At 38.0% G+C, this 24,159-nt stretch overlaps 1 protein-coding gene across 14 annotated transcripts in view; it reads right to left on the bottom strand.

The window, feature by feature from the left end:
* Window positions 1-436: 436 nt before the first annotated feature.
* Window positions 437-24,159, bottom strand: part of LOC128263253 (CUGBP Elav-like family member 1-A) — a 60,645-nt gene continuing 36,922 nt past the window's right edge. For 9 of the 14 annotated variants that reach the window (XM_052998146.1, XM_052998148.1, XM_052998147.1 and 6 more), the window contains 5 exons: window positions 13,713-13,891; window positions 9,222-9,708; window positions 4,509-5,009; window positions 2,141-2,281; window positions 437-1,765 (listed from right to left, as the gene is read on the bottom strand). In XM_052998146.1, the coding sequence (XP_052854106.1) occupies window positions 1,494-1,765; window positions 2,141-2,281; window positions 4,509-5,009; window positions 9,222-9,708; window positions 13,713-13,891 (1,580 nt within the window). In that variant the 3' untranslated portion in view covers window positions 437-1,493. Of the gene's footprint in view, window positions 1,766-2,140; window positions 2,282-4,508; window positions 5,010-9,221; window positions 9,709-13,712; window positions 13,892-24,159 lie in introns of those variants that run through there. The other 5 variants (XM_052998158.1, XM_052998160.1, XM_052998149.1 and 2 more) reach the window with 4 other exon arrangements.

Genomic DNA, 24,159 nt, shown 5'->3' with positions numbered 1-24,159 from the left:
AAATGACCCAAATGACTCAAGGATGGATACTGACTTTCCTTAAGGCGATTCCAGGGTCTTAGCTGAATGCAGAATTTGAAGCCTGGTACAAGTAGCATTCAAATGAAATAAAATGGTTTTTTGAGTTATGTTATTAGTTTTGAGCCTTTGTTACTGCTCAACTATTTTGTGACCGTAATGTTTTTGAAAAAAACTATGTTCCTTATTTTATAAAAAGCGAACATCCAAAGTCGAAGTCTGGTTTTGTTGGTAATAAAGATTGAAATGATAAAATATATTCTATAACTTATTATCTTTGTATAATTTTTTTTGATATATTTTAAATGATATATTTTTAAGGTACTATTTTTGACTCAAATTTATAAATATATGATATTACCTATCACGTTTTAAACTGTAAAACTCACATCAATCCCAGAAATGTAAGACAACATGATTATATATTTTTAAATTTTTCATAGTTTATTTGTATATCTTTGAAACCGCTCGATTGGGTTCATTTTTTACACCTTCTAGTAAAATGTAAAATTAAAATACAGGCTTAATTGATTACATTTTAAATTGTCTGACTTTTATTTAATTAAATTTTGCCCTCTAACATCAAGTGCATTTTAAGTACAAATTTGACAAAATTTACTTTTCCGTTAAGTTTATAGTTTAAAACTATCAATGAATATAAAATAGTTTTGAAGTAAAGATGAGGAATCTAAACCAGAAGTGATAATTTTTCTGACACTTATTAAGTTTATCAGCTTCATTGCCTTTTAGCTAGACCTATTAGTTAGGTTTCAGTTTTTCAAATGGTTTTTTAACATTTTTTTTAAGTGTATACTTTTATTTTTAATATTTTTAGCTAACCCTTTGAATGTTTCTCACTACAAACGTAATTTCGAATGTTTGCTCACTACTACAATTTATTTATAGGTAGATTGATTTCCTTAACATTTAACTAAACTTTAATTTTCTAAATGTTATCCTTTTATTATTGCAAAAATTAAATTTTCTCTTCTGTGTTGATGTTTGTTTTTCCCTTTTGTTTGCTTAACTATTTGGCTTTGAAAAATACTTTGGCGCCACGTCGAAGCTTAAAATTTCTGTATTTTATTTTGGTTTTATTTTGTTTGTAGGATTTATAGGATTTGTTTGCCGACCACGTTGAATAGTTAGATAGATATATAGATTTGATGGTTGATGGTTGATGGTATTCAGCAAGTGTGATTACAAGAAGGATGCAACTTTTAAGCTACTTCTTTGGTAGGGTTGATTTTTGCGGTTCGTTTTTGTGCACTCGAGAACATTATTTGTAAGCTTTCTATTTATCTTTAGTTTTGTATTAACTTAATAGATATATTTTTGTAATTGGTCCTTTGGTTTCAGAACGTTTCTTAAAAGGCACAATTGTATCAACTAGTTTCATCCATTGTTTGTGAATTTGCTGGTGTGCTGGGTGCCTTGGCCACGCCCATTTAAGCCATGTCAGCCCATGAAGCTGCCTAGTACGGCTTGGCCGCATCCCTGGAACGTTTTAGTTGGACCTTCAGCCGCTTGGTGCCGATTTGAAAGCCATGCATCGCCTGAATGGCCGCGTTGGCCGAATGTGGATTGTCGTAGGACACAAAGCCGAAGCACTTCGACAGGTTGGTCTGCTTATCGATGAACACTTTGGCCGACAGCACATTGCCGAAGGGCAGAAACGTCGACGCGAGATCCGTGTCAATGAACTCCTGAGGTAAGTGGTATATAAACAGATTGCTGCCATCGGGACCTGGTTGGGAAGACGAAAAAATGTTTAGTAGGAACATAGGAAATTTAAATGATATATTTTTCATGAATATGATTAAACTGGCCTATTAAAGTTTGATATTAAAAGTGATCTGAGATCCAATCAAAACGATTCTAGTCATCTTCGTGCAGATTTTAAAAACTCATTTTTAGTATGTGTAAAAACGATTTAAAAAAAAATGATTACCGCAAAATTTTATGTCGGTCTGGACTAGAACAAATTTTTTAAGTTCACTGTAAAGTAAAAAGCTTTAAATTACTATAAAAGTGTAATGTGTGAAGCCTAAAGTATGGTTTGGTCGACCTTTTTGATCTAAAACAATATCGTAATACTAGTAATTATTATTTATATTATTACCCTCGATCTGTTTGCCAGCCACGCCAGCAGCTGCTGCTTGAAGGGCGCTGGCAGTCAGAGGTTGGGATGCGGCTCCGAAGGGGGTACCATTTGTCAGTCCACTCAATGAGGATGCATAGGGGTCTGCAGCATTGGGAGGCCCTAAAATATTGGACGTGGAAATTTAGATTATTGTCCTTTAAAATACACTTTCATCAACTGAAAGAAATTATAAAATGATTATAAATTTGTTCTCAATTTCGTTTTTCAATACGGCAAATTACCCAAGAACAAACACTCACAAAAAGGGACAAGGACAAACACACACACAGTAGGACACAGAGACACACGCAGAGAAATATATATATTCAAACATACACAACAACCATATCAGAACAATAAACGGACCCAAGATGAGTTTACTCGTATGAGATTTCTCCCCTTTATTTATTATTATTTTTAGTTTTCTTTTTACACTTTGGCCTCAGCCATTTTATGCTTTCTTTTATCATTTTTTGTGGCCCTCGTCCTTTCATTATTAAATTTTATTTTGATTTAATCCCTTTTGTTTGTGTATCACGAAAAAATGTGTTAGCCTTTGTTGTTCGGGTCTCCCCGCGTGGCGCCAGTTTTTTAATTGAGCCTGCCAGCCCTGAGCCGAAAATGTTCGTGGCGCCCCCTGCAGTTCGCTTTGTGCATCACCCAAAATTTGTGTGTTTCATTTTGCATTATCTTCTGTAAATTTATTACTTTTTTAATTTTCTTTTATTGCATTTCGTGCGGGAGTTTTTATTTTGGGAATGAAAATTATATATTTGAATTTGTTATGCTTACTACTTTGTGAGTGGATGTTTTAAAACAAATTTAATTTTAATGCTTGTGGTATCCATAAAAGTTGTTAATTGAAAAGCAAAATATGCACAAATTTATTACCTAACTTTCTGTGCATATTTTTTTTCTTTTTTAGGGCCTGTCATGGGAATATTGAAAAAAAGTAGGAAATTCTGAACAATTGGGTTTAAATAAGGAGTTCCTTTTTGAGGTTTTATAGTTTTGGTTCTGCATCGGTGCCTATAGTTTTATTATAATACATTTTTTGTTGTTATGTCTCTAATATTATATTGCCTTCATCTTCTTTCGTTTATATTTTGGTATTTAATATAAAAGACCTTGTTCCTTGTGGATGTGAAGCCCATTCCTATGCTATCCAAATTGTTCTTGATTTTGCGAAATATTCCCTTTCAAGCTGTTCCCATATTTTTCTGCTTTTATGTTGTTATATTAATATTTCGTTTTTTTTTTAAGCAATCAAGAACACATTGTATGGAATCCCATATATTTGTTGCTGTCAGTAACACGGATTTGATTCTTTTTCGGCGTTCTCTGGTTTTCTGCCATTTTTCTGTTTTTCAATTTTGCTTCCGTTTGTTTGTTAAAAGTAATTTTTTTATTGGCAGAGTGTAAAAATACAAACAATAAAAAGGCAAAGGACTATTTGAAATTAGAAATGTTCACGGGTGTAACTCGGCGGAACACAATTTTTAATGAACTGCGGGGTAGTGAAATAAATAAATAATGTTTCGCAGAGTGTTATCAAAAAATATATCTGTTATTACATATTTTTGTTTTTTTTTCTTTTAATATTCTTATTTGACACTACATCAATTTTAATATATTACTGTTAAGCACCAAACTTTTCTGCTAAAGTTGTAACTATAAAAACCTTTAAAAGTTATTTAAAAAAATATATAAGCTCTATCTAAATAAGCTAAAAAAAGAGTTTTGGGTAGTTTTAGTACTTTAGATTAATATAAGATATGTATTGGCGCGGCGAGGTTGTAGGCTCATGCAGTTGGCAAAAGGGATATATTATTGAGGATTGTATCGTTAGCTGTTAGTGTGAATAAGTGCCAGAGGTAGAACTCTGTTTTTTTGGTTACAATACAAAACGAAACAAAAGAACACGAACAAATGTACAAAATACGCATACAAAAGTAGAACACAACCACCCACACAAATTTATTGATATGTATTCACACTGGTATCCTAGAGCTCGAAAAGTTAAACGATTTTATCTACAAACGTATACAACTTATTTTTTTACTTTTGTGATATAATAATAAATAGAGAATAAATAAAATATTTTGAAATGGCGTTATTTACTATTTAATGTATTATAGGTTTAACGCTACAACTTGTTGTACAACAATTCTTTGGAAAAGGTAATTTAAAAATTGATTTTGGTAGTTAAAAAGTTACAACAAAAACGCTCTAAGGACTACAATTTTTTGACGAGTTTATTGTTTTTCGGCAATTTTAAACCAATTTTAAAATACGAACCAAGAGCTCTAATCTTTTGAATTAAATCGTATTGAGGAGATCTACTTACACAGCGCATTCAAGGTCAGCGTTTGGCCGCCGCCCCCCTGCTGATTGGGCGTGGCCGTGTGCCCCATTAGCTGACCCATGCTGTAGGCGGTCGCCGTGGGGGGTGGTGCGGCGTAGGCCAGTCGCTGGTGGTGAAGGTTGCTCTGGCTGTTGTTGTTGGGGCTGCTGCTGCTGTGGTGGTGGGCGGTGGCGTTGGCGAGGGTCAGCTGGTGGTGGGCGGAGGGCGTGGCTAGCAGGGTTACCAGATTCTGCATAGACATGGATGGAGCGGCGAGCAGTCCAGCGCCAGCAGCATGCCCGGCGGCAGGGATCCCGCCGCTGCCGCCGCCGCTGCCACCGCTTGTGGGTGGTGTGGGTGGTGGTGCGCCGCCGTTGCCAAGTGGGTGAGATGCTGCTGCGGCAGCGGCGACTGCTGCAGCCGATAGAGATGCTGCTGATGCGGCGGTGGGACCGTGCTGGCTGTGGTGGGCACTGTTTTCCGGTGGGTGGTGGAAATTTAGTCCTGATTTTCCATAGTTATTTTTTGTTTTGTTTGTACAGTTTGAGTTGGTTGGTTTTATGGTTTAAGGTTTTGGTTGAGTTGGTTGATTGAGTTGATTGATTGTTTTGTTTTTTTTTGTACATGACCACAGAGTCAATCATAGACATACCAAATAATGTTCAACGAATATTTATATATAAAAAACATAGAAGAAAACACACACCCAATTGGATTATTTACATATACAAAAAATTATAAAAAAATTAATTTCGATTTAATTTTTTTGTTTTGGTTTTTTCGGTTTCGATTCGGTAATTTTATACATACAAATGAAAACAAATAAAAGTTGAAAAAAAACGAAACATGAAAATAAACAAAGAGGGGGAGGGAAAAAAACAAAAACAAATTGAAAATGGGAAACATAAAATGATAGAGAAAAATAAAATAAATTAAACTTAAATAAAATAAAATAAAATAGAAGTAATTAAAGAAGTTACTTTTCAAATAAATTGAAAAAATAAAAAATTGTTAAAAAAGTTTAATTTAAGGAAGTACATTTTATTACGGAAGTGAAACAAAAATGTATATTAATATTTCAAATAATAAATATGGAGGATTCTAAAATGATAAAGTGACCAAAACAAAAAATATAAATAAAGGATAAAGGATAAAAACTTAAATAAAAATTCAAATTAAAGAACAGGGATGCAAAAATAGGTAAAATCATAGAAACAAACGCATAGGCATTAGATCAAATCAATTGAATGCAGTTAGACATTAACTATATAAAATTATGTAAATTAATTGCATAAAGTAATTAAAAATCTAAGAACGCTGGCGGAAGGAAAGAGCAAATTGCTCCGTTTCCCGTTTCCGGTTTTTATTATTCTTTTATATTGCATTCTTGGCGGCGCTGGCAAAAGATTGAAAGCTGTTCTACACAAAACAAGAATCCTAAGAACACACAGAGACAGAAAGAGAGAGAGAGAGAGAGCAGGCAGGTGTGGTATGTGTGCGAGGGGGAGAGATGAGCACAGACATTCACATAAGGAGCCGGGCATTGTCTAGCATATTTAAGGAATATTTTTCAAATTGCTTCCTCGCTTTGAATGAGCTGGCAGTGTATGGTTCTATGTGTGTGTGTGTGTGTGTGTGTGTGTGTATAGTTTAGCTATCCTTGGATGCCACGCCCCCTCAGTTGGCCCCCTTTTTGTGGGCATAATAAAACTTTAAGTGTTCTCACCTGCGGACAACTTCAGGTTGTTGCTGTTGCCACATTGGAATTGCATTTGTTTACATGGCAAGCCTCCGGCTATTGGGGCAGTCCCTCACCATACACCATATATATGGGGGCTCTTTCTTGTTGGCCACCTTTGATGGTGCCTTTTGCCCTTGGGGCCTTTGGCAAGACTTATAAAAATTTCAAGTCGGAAATGGGCGAAGAATAACGGACAAAATGGTAGACAAAGACGTTCCCTTTTGGTTATTCCTTTGCGGATTCCGTTTTATGTTCATTCATAGTTAGATAAGTATTTTTCAAGCCTTTAAGTCTAACTATACTACCAGAAAATAATCAGAGTTTAACTGAAGATAAGATTATGCTCTATTTTCTCCCTAATGGAAGGTTAAATTCAAAGCTTCAATAAATGGCCCGCTCTTAGAAACCTACAATTAAATAATGTTTTTCTGTCATCTCTGGTTCCCCGAAATTGGTCAAATCAGCAAACGTTTACAGGTCTGCCACATCCTCTTAACGGTTTCATTCAGCACTAAAGTAAAGAAAAAATAAAGGAATCGAAGGAGCGCAGAGGACACGTTCCATACATTTGCTGGCCATCACAGTTCGGAGTCGTCGAGTCCTTTCTGTCCCGTCCGCCTAACGGCTGCCCTCTGGAACTGGCATTTAAAAACGTCATTTGTTATTCAAGTGGCATACGTCGTCGCTCTAAGTTCCCCTAACTGCCCAACAGTTGCCCTCACTGTCCGTTTGCAGTTACTGCTGTCAGGTGACCACCGCCTCCACCTTCTTTTCTCGCATCTCCTCTGTCCGATTCCCTTTCGCATGTCCTGTTTCTTGGTCGGATGTGTGAGCTTAAGGATGCCACTTGGCTCGCTTGGATAGCTACTATGGATAATTTCTTTCTTAATACATTCTATATCAAGGTTTAATTAGCGCCACACCCATGCCAGCTTAATGAAATATATTATTTGCTAATTACCCTACATTTTGTTTGCTGGGAATTAATTTGTTCGTTAAATTTAACTAAAAATTTTCTTTTGATATTTTACGTCTACCAATTTTAAGATGACCTTGTCTTAGTAGATAAATAAATGTTTCCAATCCTTATATTAACTACTGATATTATTTAGCATTGAAGCTATGTACATCTTCAATACATTAAGTTCAGTTTAAAACATTAAGTAAATGCTTTTCCAATAATTGGTAATTATGGTAACTTAACAGCCGTAAACAGCTATTTTGTAAAAATTTAAATGATGATAGTTTTGGCATAGCAAAGATATTAATATTTATGTACTTATTTTTTGCAAATAAATTGTTTTTTGTATTAGATAAAACTCTTTTTTTGTTAGAGCATCTCATCTACACCAAATCCCCATTTCAGTGGCGGATTTTTTTCGCATTGTGCGATTACATCACGCGCCGCTCAACATTTGGTTGTCTGTGATTCCCCTTTTATTTCATTTTCCCCTCGTCTCCGGCTTTTGCTGTTTGTTCAAGCTCTCGAGCTTGATTTGTTATGCGCAAAATGTCCACGTTCCCGTCGAGACTGGCCAGGGGGCGGGTGGGCGTGGCACGTCGGTCATTCTAATGAAGCGGCGTTGCATATGCAACACGTTTACATTGACGCCGCATACGTGTGACGGACCTGCGGCTGTGTGTGTGTGTGTTGGCCAGAAATCTGGGAGCCCGACTGAGCCATCGTCCTCATCATCGTGTCATCTCGTCATTGTCGTTGTCCACCTTTTAATCCTATTACAATGTTTTTGTTTTATTCATCAGACGACTGAAGGGCTGGGCCGCGCTTCCTTTCTTTTCCCTAACTTTTCCGGCTTACTTTGCTCTCCTGCATTTATGCAAATTTTGTTGCTTAAATTGAAATTAATTATTTGACAGTTGTTGCTGTATTCTCCTTTGCTCTCCTTTTCATTCTTTTCTTTTATTTTTTCTAGCTAAAATCTGCAGGTTATAAATGGAGTTGGGAAAAAAATGTAAGTGATTTTAACTTTTCCGTTTAATGTCAAAACAAATGATTAGAACGAACTGGGCTTTAGGGCTATAGGTGTCGTTACCTTGTAAATTAAGAATGGCCATGTTAAACATACCCAAATCCTTGCTCTTTTATTAACCTTTATTTAAAGATTAAAAACGAAATTAAAAATTGCTATGTTAAACATACCGAAATGATTTTAAATTCTTTCTCTTTTGTTAACCTCTATTTTTTATGTTAACTGTATTCACTTATTAAGTCAATATATTTTTTATTTTTTTTTTAATTCTTCTCAGCTTTTTAGGTTATTTTTAATTAGTTTGCCATTTATTCTGACCTATTTTGTTTGAATATAAATGACAAAAAAACCCATTATGCAAACAAAAAAATTATCGATTCCTAAAATAATAAACTTATCTATTTGTGACCTATATTAACATACAATATGCATAACGTAATTAATTACACTTAACACACATAGAAAACCATTATTAAATAATTATTAACCAACAGCTCATTCAACGTTTGTTTATAAGCTATTAAAAAATATTAGTTCAATATTTGCTGAAAAACACACACACATAGTAGCTGCATATAAGTTTGATCAAAGATCAAAATGAATGAGAACAATAAGAAAGTTAAATTCATAAAATAAAAATTATTTGAAACGAGTTTCCGTTGGGTTGCAATAGAAAACACATATAAAGTGCGAGATTGGAAAAAGGTAAGATAAACAATGAGTAAAACACACAGAGAAAACAACGAGAAGATGTGTGCAGGAACAAGGACAAATAGAATGAAGAGTTACTGGTAGATAGAGAGATATATAGAGCGGAAGATGCAACGCTGGGGATTCATTCTGTGTCTGTGACTAAAACTGTTCAAATTGGATATATTTTGATTTCTTTAAGGGGAGGAGTGAGAGACAATTCGAAGGGGTGGTATCTGGCGAGACCTAACAGATAAACCTGGTTTTGGCACTCAGTTCGAGGAAACCACTCACCTGGCAGATAGTGCGCCGGACTCAGTCCGTATCCGTGAAGTTGCTGGTATAGCTGCAGGTGGGCCGCCGTGGTGGGATCCGCCCCCAAATAGGCGGCCGCCGCCGCCGCTGCTGCCGCCCCCTGGTGGGCGTTGCTGGCCAGCAGATTGGGCGTCAAGGACGCACTGAGGGCGGTCGAGGAGTTCATCGGAACGAGGGTCGTTTGGGCAGCTGCTGCGGCGCCAGCCTGCTGGACCTGCGGCACTGCCGCCAGAGCGGCCGCCATCGACGGATTGGAGCGTCCCGCCGAGGGCGGTGCGGCTATTAGCGCTGTGGCCGCATTTATGGTGGGCGTGGCTGAGCCTGCAGACGCACCGCTCGGCGTGTTGATGCCGCAGAAGGCGTGAATCTGCTGCATTTTCTTTTGGTCTTTTTCCTTTTGCGTGTCTGCGAATTTCACAACCAGCGGAGCCGAACAGCCCTCCATGGTCTGACTTTGGTGGAGGGACTGAAAACATTAAAGATACGAAAAAAGGATTAGGATAAAGTTTTAAAATTGGTTATTTTAGTTATAGCACTGAATGTTGAAATTAAAGAAATTGAGATGAATACACCCGCTTAAATAAAATCTAGTACTAAGCTGTACATGAATTATATAAAACACTTCACAATAAGATTAGTACTAAATTAATAACTAATGTTATTTAGTATTGAATGTCTGTCAGTGTCTTTTTTCAAGATAATATTATTAAAACTAATCCAACTAATTCGACCATTCGACAATAATATTAAATGTCAGTTTTTTTTTTAATTACTCATACGCAGTGATGTCTTTCTACAGCACCATTTTGGACATAAGGTTTTATTTATATCCTAATAATTTTTACACAATTATTGACCGATAAAATGAAATTACTTTTTGTATATAAAAGAATGGTTATTGTTGTTATAATTGTTTGGTTCTTTTCCATGAAAACTTTTTTTCAACTATATATAATGGCTTTTTAATAAAACTATTTTGTTGTTAAACAAACGTAATTTTAGTTATTGAATCGATTACATCTCTTATTATCACTTATTGTATATTAAATTCATAAGATGATAAATTCTCTAAGGTGTTTTTTTTGTTGTATATGTTGAAATACCTTTCTACGGTGTATCCTTTATTTCGTTGTTATCAATATGTCTGTTTCCCTATGTCCGCAGGCTTTGTCATTGAAAAACCTTTCTTAAGTCTTGCAAAGCCAAAAAATGCGTTGCAGCCCGATCGCCCCTCTCGTCGGAAAACTGTTTTCCAACTGCGCAGCCATGGCGACCTGTTTAAAAACTCGGAAATTTCCCTAATTACTTTGTAGCCATGAGCAGCAGTGTCGCGATGGGTGGAGAGCGGAGTGCGGGGAGGGGCAAAACAATGCGCCGGCCATAAAAGTCGTGCCAGAGCCGCAAGAATTATAGTCAATGTAATTAAAGAGCACTTCTGGTGGCTGCCACGATACAGGCGCGCAGGATGCAGGCCAGAGTTGCCACGGCCGCCACAATTGAGCGGAAGTTTCGGCCCGGGTCGCCATGGCCCCGGCTGAGTTTCAATGATAAAGTCGACATAAACCGGAAAATAAGTAAAGTGGCTTGCCAAACCCCTCCGATGCCCGCCAGCGCCTCATCAGACCGCAGCCTAAATGCCTTCGCTAAATGTTTGGCCTGGTTTTCGTGACGCTGCCAGAGTTGCCAGCCTCTCTCGATTCAGAGCCCCGTTCCCGCGCCGTTTTGTTTGTTTTCGGGCTTAGCAGAAAGGTGTAAATTAAGTCGCCTAAGCGGACAAATGGCTGTGTGGGCAAAACTATCCGTGGGTGGTTGGTTAACGCGGTAGTGGGTATTTTGCTGGCTGGGTGGCCATGGGGAGGCGGCTTAAATGCGCATCATTATTGTGATGCTGTAAGCCGCCCTGCCGTTGCCATAAAACTTATCAAAACTGTTTTCGACCTCTTAATGCCGAGAGTTTGTGAATGGTGTGTCTGTATAGAAGTTGTTGTGGTTGTTCAAGGAGGAAAACCAGGTACTGGCGACCAAACATTAAGGGGTGTAAGCAGGGAAACTTCAGATTTGCACCTTGGTTTTATTTTGGACCCATTTACTTTTCTGGATAATATGGTAATACTAAAATGTTTTAGTGAGGGCATATTTTCTTACTCCACTTCTTGCACTTCAGTTTTTGTTCCTTTACTTAGACCCTTTACCAAGTCCTCTGCTAATTCTCAGTCATTTTTCACGGCTTGGCCCGTCATCTCACTTCCCTGGAGCAGCAAAAACGGGTTAAATGACCCGTTGGGCAACAGTGAGCACTGGGGACTCAACCGCATTCCCTACTTGGCCTGGACTCAGCGCCAACCACTTGACAAATTAGCGAGACGAATGCGAAAAATAAAATCTGCATGCGTTGAAAAATGCTATCATCATTTGGCCACCCTTGGTTCCTGCTCGTACTTTTTGCTTTCATTCGGGTTTTTGTAAAGAGAAAGAGACTTAATGGAGAAGCAGAAGCAGAGAACAAATTGCAGGGCTATAAACATGGCACATTAATATTAAATACACTTTGCCAGCAGCCTCAGCTCGAGCGTTTTTGGCCTGGGGTTCCGTTTTTTGATGGCCGACATGCATCGCCTTGGATTGCATTTGATGGCGTTGCATACTTTCAGGCGTCAATAGACTGCGATGACTTTGCAACCCTTGCTTCAGAGCGCTGATCCAAATCATTTGGATCCTTTTCAGTTTAATATCTCTTGGATCCCTGGACCTCTTGGTTCCCGGCTCATTCCTCGCGTGTGCGTGCCTAGCATCCCGTAATTTGACTTCGAATGCATTAAAATCGCTGGCACACACACAGATTATGGTACAGCGGAAACTCGCAATGTTGTAGTACTTCATGGATTGGGCTTTTGAAGTATAATTAGTCGTTTATGCTTTTTTATATACAATAAATATTTTAAAATGATTTTTTAGGAAACTATATGGGTGTATTAGCAAATTGATAATAAATATTTAATATGTAGAGTTCATAAAGTATTGATAAGTATTCTGCTATGACAAACATATTAAGTTGGTCTTTTAAAAAACAACAACGCCCATATTTCATAGGGTTTTATTGTAAAGTAAAACCTTTAACTTGGTTTAGTTCCATTTTATAGTATAAATAATCAGTAATTACTATGGGATTCAATTAAGTTTAAAACTATTATTTCATAAAGTTTTGCCAAAGGAAATGTTAGTCCAAAAGGGTTTGCTCTTGGGGAGGTCCTTGAGAACCTTCATAGCGTGTTCAGACCGTACTTTCTTGGTGTTTGTGAGTGAGTTGTTGCATCTGTGTTTCTGTGTGCCATAGTATGCATGCATGGCTTTATAATGGCCACCCGCCCACAACAACATTCATCTTGCAAAAGGCGACAAATTATGTGCAATATACACAAAACAGAGACAGCATGTTCGGACTCTCTCTCTCTTTCTCGTTCTTTCGCCCACTCCTTGCATGTGTTTGTGTTTGGCTGTCGGAAGTTTGTAATTTTGCCTGTTTCCGGCACAAAACTTGCATTAGTCTCTGTTAGTGTGGGAGTGTGTGTTTGCTCAAAAGTGGGCGTGACGGAGGAGGGGGAGGGGGAGGGGGAGGTTATTCGGTTGCCAGGATTACCGTTGACTTCTTCCGCTGCCAGAGGCGTCGTCTTGCTTGCGTTCCAGCTTCCTGTTTGCAGTTGCATGCGGTTTTTTGTTGTTGCCGCCGCCATTGTGGAATGGAGCTGCGACAGTGTGTGTGTGTGTGTGTATCTGCCTTGGTATGTGTGCCATGGCGAAACGTGTTTTATATACGCGACTCTTGCCGCCACTGCAATTAATCATTGCGACAGTTTTTCCCACACTCGCCACAGGACCAAAACACAATAATGTCCTTAAAGAGGATAAGCGACTTAAAGGCGATCGTGTTGCAATCCAAGCTTGGCCACGACCAAATTATTTAGATCGGAAGCAATGTTTGCAAAATCATTGCACTCTATTAACGGCTGAACACCTTCGAATGCAATCCAAAGTTTTGCAAGTCACCCATTCAAAACCAAATCGAAAGCGAAAAAGGCTCGATCTGAAGCTGCAGTCAAAGTTCATTAGGTTTTAAATGACACTTTTATAATATTTTTGTTGTTATAAAAAGTTTTCTAGTATGTATTTTGGCCTAATTTTATTAGAAATAAATATTTATTCACCATTTTTCATTTGTATTGAAACAAAGTAAATGAAAAATGATTCAAAATCGAAGGTGCCGTTAAAACCACTAGAGTTTTCAAATCAGCTATAAAGGTTTTAAAAAAGAGTGCAATGTAATAAATGTTAAAGTTGTAAGTTTCATGATCAAATGCCGGTGGATTTCTTATAGCATAAAAGTATACGTTTTTATAAGTGTTCCTGTGGCATCTCGAACTCTTAAGTTAGTCATTTAAATTTTATTTAGTAACCTATAAGGTCTGGACTCACCTTGATAGCTCCGATGGCGTTCTGTTTGGTGGCGAATGTGACGAAGGCGCAGCCCTTGCTCTGGCCGGCCTGATCCCGGAGCACCGTGCACTCCTCGATAGTTCCGTGGCCCGTGAAAAGCTGCCTCACATCGGCCTCCGTGTACTTTTTGTTCAGCATGCCGACGAAAAGTTTACGCTCTGCAAATACATCAGCAAAAAATGCGAAATGAAAGAATGTTTTTCAGCGAATGCTTGCAGAAATAAACATAAAATAAATACGGGCTGAAGTAGAGTGGTAAAATTAACATAAATAACAATGGTGGTTGGGCGAGAGCGGTTCAAGAGGTCGTCCAACTGCAAACATTTGGCTTAAAAGCCTTAACTTAATGAGTTGCCAATGCAGCAGGAACTATTATTATGGCCCACACGGTACTTCATTCTGGGCTGTAAAAATGTTGCCCCAACCAGGGCGACTGGCTGATTGACTAACGGACTGCGTGACTGACGGACTGGTTGACTGACTGACGAAAGTGGCTAACGAAATGGTCACCATAAAAATGGCATTAAAAAGCGCGAAATGAACACATGTCTGTGTGTGGCTTATCGGCTTTAAAGCTTATGGGTAGCCAAGGTTATATAAGAATGAAAACCCAGCTATTTTCAAGCCAATTTTCGTAGTCAAAATTATTAAACATTAAGTTTAAGAATCTGTGAAACAAATCAACAGGAAATTTTATCTTTAGTTTAGCTTTTTAAAACTAAGCAGAATTTCTTGACAGGATTGTGTGATCAACGCAATAAAAATAAGCCTGTATTTGTAGCGTTAGGATATAATATAATAATAATATTATTAATAAAAATTATTCACTTTAAACCATTATTTGAATATAAGGTTTTTGCCTGCCCTAGACGATTCATATAGACTTTATTTGAATATCCTACCAATTCTATATATGACTAGTTCTATGAAAATCAAAGGAAATTTTGCCATCACTGACCTTGCTTTAAGCTACAACAGGTGAACATATTTTTCTGGATTTTCTTTTATGAACTCTTAGCCGGCGCTTAAAACCGTTAATGAGCCGACAGAGTGCGTGATGGCTGCGTTTAACTATCGGTCAGTGGGTATTTAACCCAAATTGTAGAACACACAACGTATGAGTGTTGTTTTTGGCCAATTCTTTTGGGGGTCCGGGGTGCGATGGGGTTGCAATTAATCAGAGGACAACTTTGTAAGCAGCTGGGACCTGTAAGGGGAAACAACTTTAAACTGGCCCAATAAATCCCATTCGCCTTCGGTCCTTCTACAGATTTGAGATCTCTTCCCTCATCGAAAGAAGAACATTTGTAAGGGAAAAGTTTTTTGTGCATGGCAATTGTTATGCTTTATCTTGGTCCCCATGTGAAGGGGGGATGTGAAAACTTTTTTGGGAGCGCACATGCAAAAGACTAAAAACGCAATCGCAACAAATCGAATCTATGCAACAAGAACTGTGCAACTGCAGCAATAAGGAAGAGGAACTTTTCATTCTGCAACACTTTCGAGCACACTCTCTACATTCCTTAAACTGTCCTATCTTGGCTTAAAGTTTCTTAGATACTACAAATACTATGCATATAAGCATTTGAGGAGAGTGGGCTAAGTCGATCTCTTAAAAACAAGCGTATCGTGCGTTCAAACCACTTTTAGATACCGTAGTTTAGAAAAATGGTAACGAGTTAAATTTTCTATATTCGTTTCTAAGTCGATAGCACAATGTTGTTCAGGTACAACTTACTAATAATCTTTGTAATTTTACAACTTTAACTGTTTTTAAATATATGTAAGTCATCTAACCGGTGAATAATTATCTTTTTGCCTAGACTTACCTTTCGAAATACTGACGACAATAAGTGCTATAAATTTATATACTCTAACAATATGTAATAAACCTATTAACTTAATTATATATTTTGTATCGTAAGAATTTACGAATATACCTGTTTTCTTACATTTACTGGGTTTAACGTTAAAAAATATGACCAGCTTAAAGTAGTAGAGTTGGTAACAATAAAGCTTTAAAATTCAACAATACATAAAATTTGCATAAAAATTCCTTAAATAAATAAATTTTTACACCTGCAAATAATATCATATCAAGATAAATGCTTAAATTAAATTAAAAATTTGTGTGACAACCTTATATTACTGGCTTTTGAGGTCGTGTTCTAGGGTGAAGAGAGTTCTACGACATTTCGTTTGGAATGCCCCCTTTTGAGCAGGGGTGTCGTAAAGTATAAATATAGAACTTTGTGCCGCTGCAAGGGAAGTGATTGGAAATTGTTGCTTTCGCCTGGAGTTGGCACCAGTAGAGGTGATCCACGGAGACCCCAGCCAAGGCACTCAGAACGCACTCAACACGGCCAGGGGGGCGGTGAAAATGGGTGTTATCTGGGTGGGTGTGGATGCAACTTTTTCCAATAGGGTGCGAGGCATTGCCGTGTGCTAAATACATACGAAGTTATAGTTCTTCCTCGTTGGGGTTCTGTTTGCCATCCACATCCACATGCACATGCACCCTCACCCACATTTTGGTCTCTGTCCGGCACATGTGCAAAATTTATTTGAGGTTAGTTCAGGTGTGACACAAGAAGTAACATTTTATATATTTATTGTATGGATTTGCCATTTTAAGTTGAAACTTTGCCAGCGAAGATACGAGTGCCACGAAGGAGTGGGACTATGACAAAAGGAGGTTAAAACTTATTGCAGGCACCTGAGTCCGCCTTTTCCCCCCTCCCGAGCAGCTTGTTAAGGACCTCTTTTGTATTTGGAATCGCTGATTGGAAAGTTTTATGCGCACGTGATTTTTTCAGCGCTGATAAAAGCGTGTTGGGAAAAGTCCAGGGCAGCGAAAAATAAATAAAAAAAAATCCTCAAGCATTTGCTTTTACTGTCGTCGGGTGGGGGACAAAAGTGGATGGGAGGCTCTTGAAATGGAGTTGTTCATACATAATGGTATCCTTCTTAAAGACTTTAATTAAAAATTCGCTTTAATTTATAAATTTTGTTATAGATATGCTACAGTATTCATAAATCAAACATTCTGTGTGGGAGAATGATTCTTGTGCAAATGAATTCACACTGTTATGTTCTATTGTTTTAGCTTATATAAGAACTTGGATAAAAATTCAATAGAAATCAACTGTTTGCTATCTATTTTATACAACAATACGTTTTTTTTAATTATTAAAAATGTTAAAAATAACAAATTTAAACAATAATAACCCTTAAACTGAACCAAAATTCGATTTTTGTGTAGATTTCAATAATTTCTCCCGGATCATGGGTAATTTCCATTGGTTATGTCACTGCCGGTGCAATCTCCGCATTAATACGTCTTTAGGCAGTTTATAATTTTCACCTTTTTCGGGGGCAAAGAAACCAGCGTCTGGAAACTGTCGCCAAATGGCAAGAATCTCATTTAAGCGAAGTCAGTGCCTGCTCCCAAGGCCTTCTTTAGCTCACACTTTCGGTGCATCTCTCTGTCATTCCTGTGGGCCATTACAGTTGCAGAAATTGCAATTTCACGACAATTACCACAAATTGGTTTCCTCAACTGGCTGGGCGAACATTTTCGTTTCGTTTCGTCCTGTTCCATTTTGCCCGTCCTTTTTCGTGCCTTCCGCCTCACAATTATGCAGCAAAGTTGCACCCCCTCTGGGGATTTTTCAGGATGAGGGGGACTTCCGCCTGTGGCATATGCATTGTAAGTTCATCCTTGGGAGCCAACTCTGCCATATGATGTCGTTAACTGTCTTAAGATTTATATGCACAGTCAAAAGCGGAAACTGCACTTATGTGTGGGGCGGAGAGGGGCGCCCCCATATCTGCTGGGTCCTCATATATTTCACTTCACACTTGAGACATCAACTTTTGTGTCAAGTCGGTTTCTGGCCCCGAAAATGTTGGCCCCGGGCAAAGTTTGTCATGTGCATAATTTACTTTTTCCACATGCGAATTACGTATCTTTTATCTTATTAGAGTTTTTCTGTGGAGTCATCCAAGCATTTGATTGCATTCAATTTACATCGCAATTAAATTGCTCGCTCTTGGAAAAATCATTCGACAGCTCTTAATTATTTTACCAGTTCTGTTTGTTTGGCATAAACAAATTAAGCGCCTTGTGTGAATGTTTACAAGCTAAGCGGCTTGGATCCGAAATCCCTGGCATACTTTCTGGCAGCATACAAGTATAAATTTGTTTGTGTGAATATGAAGTCATGATACGCACTTAAGCGTGTCAGGATAACAGTTAAGAAAGTTTGGATTCGAAGGAGTGTAGATGCTCTTTTCGAAACTAAATATTATACCTATATACAAAACTGTATTAAACATTTAAAAGTAATGCTAAAAATGATCATATTTTTAATAGGAAATTAAATTGATTTAAATTAATAAAATTGAGTAAACAAAATTGTTTGGTACTATTAACTATTTACATTTAAATTAAACTATGTTCCCTTAGATTCAGAAATGGATAAAACATTCCAATCCAAGCATCTAAATTTTTCTTATTATAAAACTGATTTTTCAAGCCAATTTATTCAGTAGTTGCACAATTTCTACCCTAGCCTATCTCTCCGTATATTTTACCATATAGGGTAAACCGCAAACAAAAGTCAAACGCATTAACCAGAACAACTGCAAACGGATGAAGCGCATAAAACTTTTACCGAACCAACAGAGAGTGGGTAGAATTCCACTCGAGGGTTGTCAACCGAGATTTGCATATATCGCAGTATGGATGAAGCAAAATTTGCTACTAATGTGAAGAACATTAAAATGAGACCGAACCGAGAGGAGCAGAAGCGAAAGGATAAATGTTAAACACGCCAGCCAGATTTATACAAAACACACACATTCAAATTACATTCGGAGATTCGAGTTGCGGAATTTGAATTGGAGGAATGGAGCATTATTCAGGACATGGCCAGGGGCTAAGAAGAAGCTGTGAAGCAATACATATGTAAAAACAGATGTGAACAAGTAAGCTAATGGCTATGACTTTACCACACCTCTTCTTTGTGCCTCGACCACACACAAATGCCATACAAATGCAACTAAAGCTGAGTTTCCAAAATATTGTTTAAATTTGGCTTATGTTTTCAGCTTGTCAAAAGAATTTTATGTTTAAAGTCCTTGGGCTATTTGATTTAAAGGTATTATTCTCAGCAGTTTAATCACAGAAAGTACACAATGTTAGCTAGACCTGAGTCTATTTAATCTAAGGTCTTGAAATGAGTATTGAATTAATTAAGGCTCATTTTAACAGAGCTTGTCTCAGGCAGCATCTAATCATGTTTTAAGCTACTTAGCCCACATCTCAGCTCCTTGTCTATCAGGTTTCAATTAAAATTTTGCATAAGACAATGGACAGCCTTAAGCACGAAAGTGGAGGGGATATGTGGAGTACTTAGGATGCAGGATGTTTCTCTCCCGATCCGCCATCTCTAAAAACAGTTAACGTTTTCAATTATAACATAAACATTCCACCAACACTGGGCATATGAAAGCGAAATACCCCTAATACAATTATTTTGACAATTTAACATAATTGATATTTTTATTCATTTCTATTTTAAGTTAAAAATGGTTATCTTTGAGCATGAATTACATAACATTTTTAAGTCTCACTAAATTAATAGATGAAAAAATGTTTAGTTTTGTAGCTGTGTTTTAAAAATGTAATAGATGCATGAAAGTAGTAATCAATACCTGTTTTATTCAGTGATTTTGATTTAAATATACCATTGTAAATGGTATAAAGAAATTTAATGGATTTTAAATTAATTATTATTTTTTCTACTGTAAGTGGCATGTGTTGTAGCTCCTGCTGTTGTTGTTACTCTGTGTGTACTGTACAGATTAAGCGCTGAGCGCACACGAGGCCTGATAAATGAAAATGGCATGCACACATGTGCAACAGCAGCAACAACCCAGCAGCAGCATCAGCAGCAGCAGCAGCAACATCAGCCATGGCACAGCGGCAATTTTCAAGTGCTGCACGAGTTGGAGCCAACTTTTCACATATTTGTATCTGTTTGTGTTGTTAAGTAGTTTGGGCGTTTCCAGCTCGTAGTCTCAGCTGCATAAATATTTATTGCAGAAAATTCATGTGTGCCGTGCAAGGCGCCAACTCACATTGCATACTTTTGGACGGGCTTCTCATAATTAATTTAAAGCCCCGCCAATCGAGAAAAAATGTAAACTTCTGAAATTATGATGCTTATTTCTGGCCATCAAAATGCACTAAAATGGGAATTACATATATGGAGTGGTCGTGGTCCTGGCCAATTGTTCATTCCCCTGCCGGCGGAGTTTATGGCCCGGCCCGAAGGGGCCAGACCAACTTATTGCGGTGCAAAAATTTTTATGTTTTAATTCAATTAAGCTCCCTGGCGGTTCCAAGAGGAAGGATCGCAGACGCGATGTCGGGGAGTTGGGAAAACCTCTGTGGGCGACGCATTTAATGCGCACAAATTTTCGACATTTCTTTCCTGCTCGCACTCTTCTGCTCTGCGCAGCATATTTGCATAATTTTGCAATAATTGACAAGCGGAAAATGTTGATGCGGAAACGGAAATTAAAATGGAATTTTCAACTAAGCTTTTTTTCTTTCACGAGCCAACGTTTTGCCACCCGGTGACGTTTTGCAAGGAATAATTATGTGCATGTAATTAATTTATAACAAGAAAAGCAGAAGTAGAAGAGGAATAACTTACTTATTTATTTTACTTATTTTCCTTCATTTTTTTTCGTTTTTTGGGATCCTGTCTCATTTTCAATTGGCTGATTAGTCTAGACCTTTTGTTGTCCCGTTAACTTAAAACATAACATTTTCAGCAGTGGGAAAGCACAGCTACCATATTTGAATAAAAATGGGTTAGGCTCATCGTAATCCCTTTACCGAGTGCCAATAGCACTACTCTTTTCTATGCCTCACCATTTTTCATGGCCACAAAATACAATTATCAGTCATAAAAGCTAATGCCTTTCGCCGTGCCAACCACAGCGACAAATGAACGAAATCATTATAATCATCCTGCCTCTGTGCAGTTCCAATCCCTCCGGATCCCAATCCTCTCTGCCTGCCCATCCCGCTGACCACGATCCACTCCGTTGACAGGAGCCATGAGCTAGGAGCTGGGAGTTGGGAGATGGGTGATGGGCACTGGGAGCCCAGGCACGTTTCGATTACGTTGGCAACACTTCCGGCCCGCGAGCGCCACAATTTCCGCTGCAGCGGCAGCAGCAGCAGCAAAAAAAAGGGAAGTACCACGAAGATGATGATGTGGCAGGAGCATGGGGCATGTTGCAATAGGCAAACTGCCAGCAGCGAAATGGGGATTTGGACGGGCGCCGGGGTGAGTTGCTCATTTCTGCCATTCGCCTGAAGGGTTCATTTGTGTGTTATGCGAGCAATATCTCGTGTCTTGTGCTCTATTTTGTTGCCCTTTCGGAAAGGTTATTCTATTTTTACGAGTCCCTTGGTAACAAAAAACAAAAAATTATGGAAGAAAAAAATGCTTTAATTTATTTTTTTCCTAAAAATAAAATTCAGCAATAGAATATTAGCAAGCATAGCAAAAGTATAAATAAATTGGTTTAAAATAAATAGGTGTTCTGATACATTTAACAAAACACAGATTCCAACATTATTTTACAAATTTCAAAATTAAAGTAAAGAAGATAATTGAGTTCCTTGAAGATTAGCAAATGTTTTAAAAGTATGTATTCACTTCTAATTTAAATTATTGTTATTATTTGTATATAATCGGTATTAACGAAATAACTGGTTAAATTAAAAGTAACTTGCGATTGAAGCACTAAAGCACTAAAAAGTAAGTCTAGTGTATTTCAAGGCTTCGTTATCCAGACATCAGACTTTTTTGAGAAATATTTTTCGTTGCTGTTTTTTTTTATTATTTTGGTAGCCATTCGATGACCGTTTCTGGCTGCCTTTGTGCTCTTCATTCAATTACCGCTGCCAGCGGCTATTCCTATTCTAATGTTTTCCCTCCTATTTCTCGTTCCAAGTCCCCTGGCTCCTGATGATGTTCTCAAGTGCTTCACTGGCAACTTGCCTGAAGATGAGAAGTGCCTGGGGGGAAAGTGGAGGAAGGGGAGCGGAAGATCGAGCGATGAGGGCAGAACAAAGCTGAAAGTGCAATGGAGAACGGGGGGAGTGTGCCCCAGTCCATAAACATATTTCTCCTAATTTTTTCCTATTGCTTCTATATTATTTTTTTATGTATCAACATTTCGCCTAAGTTCTTGGCAAGAGCCACCACTTGGAGATCGTTGAAATGGAACTACAAAGAAGTTGCAGTCTCAAGTGGAGCATGGAAATGACTTAATGAAAAACCACTTGACCAATATCAATCAGCCAAATGTGCACTTGGCGTTGAATTTTCTTTCTAAAATTCCCCATCTCAATTTGGCTTACTAATTGACAACATAACCAAGACAAAATTCAGAAAAGTACTTGGAATTGCATTTCGGACAGTTCAAAACAGCTGCCCTGCTTGCGTCTCCATGATTAGTTTAAATTATGAATTTGAAATTTATTTACTTTTTCGCTATCTCATTATTTGACAGGTCTGTTTCGGTCCCTGGCAAACTGGTTCTATGACGCACGTGCTCCGGAGACAATAAACGTTTTTGTTTTCGTGGTTATGGCTGGGGAGGGGGCGTTCAGACATTCATAAGATACATTTTGACGTCGTATCTTATGTCATTTTATAGCTCATGCCTTGCTGCACATTTAATCTCGTAGATTCCCTCCACTCCCACCAACACTGCGCCGTTCCCAGGTGTTTCTGCATATTTGCGGCTGTGAGAAGTCACGTCAAAGGTAATTTTGATTGCCAGTCAGTCAGTCAGCATCTGCCAACAAGTTGCTCAAATCTTCTACCCGACACTCGTAAAATATCTCAACTTGTCCCTCGTTCCTAGAGCTGCTTTTTGTCTTTTATACTTCTTTAACTTGTCTCAAAATGCGCTTTGCATAATAATCAGTTGGGAATCTTTGGTAAGAAAAGAGTCAGGGAGTCAGGAGTGTTTTTAATAGATAGTTCTCAAACAATATTATGTATAACTATACATTAAAGATAATCAGAGGGTTTAGTAATTATATGTTAGTCATTCAATGAAATTATCGTAATATTTTAAAACATTACATTAGACTTCAAAAATTGTCTAGGGCATTCAAAATTTGATTTGATATTTTTTTCGAAATACATCAAAACCTATTAAAATTATCGAAATAATCGGTTTTTTTTCCATATACCATTTTAATCAATCTTCATTAAATCAAAATTTGTTTGTTTAAATGTCGAATACACCATTAGTTTTTATTCCACAGTGCAAATTGTTGATAGAATGAAAAATTCATTGTAAGGCTATTGTCTAGCTACTGAGCCCTTTGACCACTAACGCAAATGGAATTCTCTATAATCCTCTGCAAGGCATCTTTATCGGCTCCTCGGCACACAACCAACTTCTCCCAACTCGGGCTTATAAGACATTCCTGGCACATTGTAGCTTCCAGATCTAATTAGCTTAAAATTCCTGAAGTGGAATTCATATTTCAGATGCGTAGGCTGCAGGCGTAAGGACTTTGGAGTTGCAGCCGAAGGGTACCCTTTCACCCGCAGCACATAAATGTGTGTAAGTATATGTTAGGATACTTCCTTGGCCGATTGCTCATATAAATAGGCAATCAATGCGAATTTGCCAGCAAGTTTGCTTATCGGCTGCATTTCCCAGCAATCAAAAGTTTGAAGCTCGATTGTTTCGAGTTCGCTTTGTTTCGGGGCACATGTAAATATATGCAAATACGACTCACAGATAAGAGTGTATCTGTTTGAGTTGCCCCCCCCTGCCACATCCGAATCAATTGATTACGTATTCCGCATTGTTGTGTATTTGTCGCGACAGAATTTCATTTCGTTCTTATGGGACGCTCAGTCGATGTCGATCAAGCGACCCATTGAACCCCTCGCACCCCTCGCACCCCTTGCACCCCTTGCAGCCCCCTGACCCCTCCTGAGCCACACCCCTGACTGCCGCCATTGAACTGTAACGCATTCAGCATTTGTTGCTCTCGTGCATTGTCTATGCAAAATTGTGGCTGCTGCTCATTCTGCGGTGTTCGTTGAACTCGCTCGTTGTTCAACTTTTTGGTCACTTGTCGCCCGGCATTCGATGTTTGATTTTCCGAATGGAGTAGGGGGTTGTCAAGGGGTAAAGGGGCGGAACTGGGCCCCGTTGGGCCAATAGTCAAACGGCTAAGAATTAGCTGCAACCGAATTGAGTGAGGAAGTTATAGAAGAATAAATATGCACAGAGCAGAAAGACAGTCAAACTTACGGTCCATTTAAAAAATTTTTGTTTTTTATTAATTTTGGAAGAAGCTATGCTT

This window comes from Drosophila gunungcola, unplaced genomic scaffold, assembly GCF_025200985.1.
Source record: "Drosophila gunungcola strain Sukarami unplaced genomic scaffold, Dgunungcola_SK_2 000001F, whole genome shotgun sequence".
NCBI lineage: Eukaryota > Metazoa > Arthropoda > Insecta > Diptera > Drosophilidae > Drosophila > Drosophila gunungcola.
Note: the sequence above shows the minus strand (reverse complement) of the source record. Positions and strands in the feature narration are given on the sequence as shown.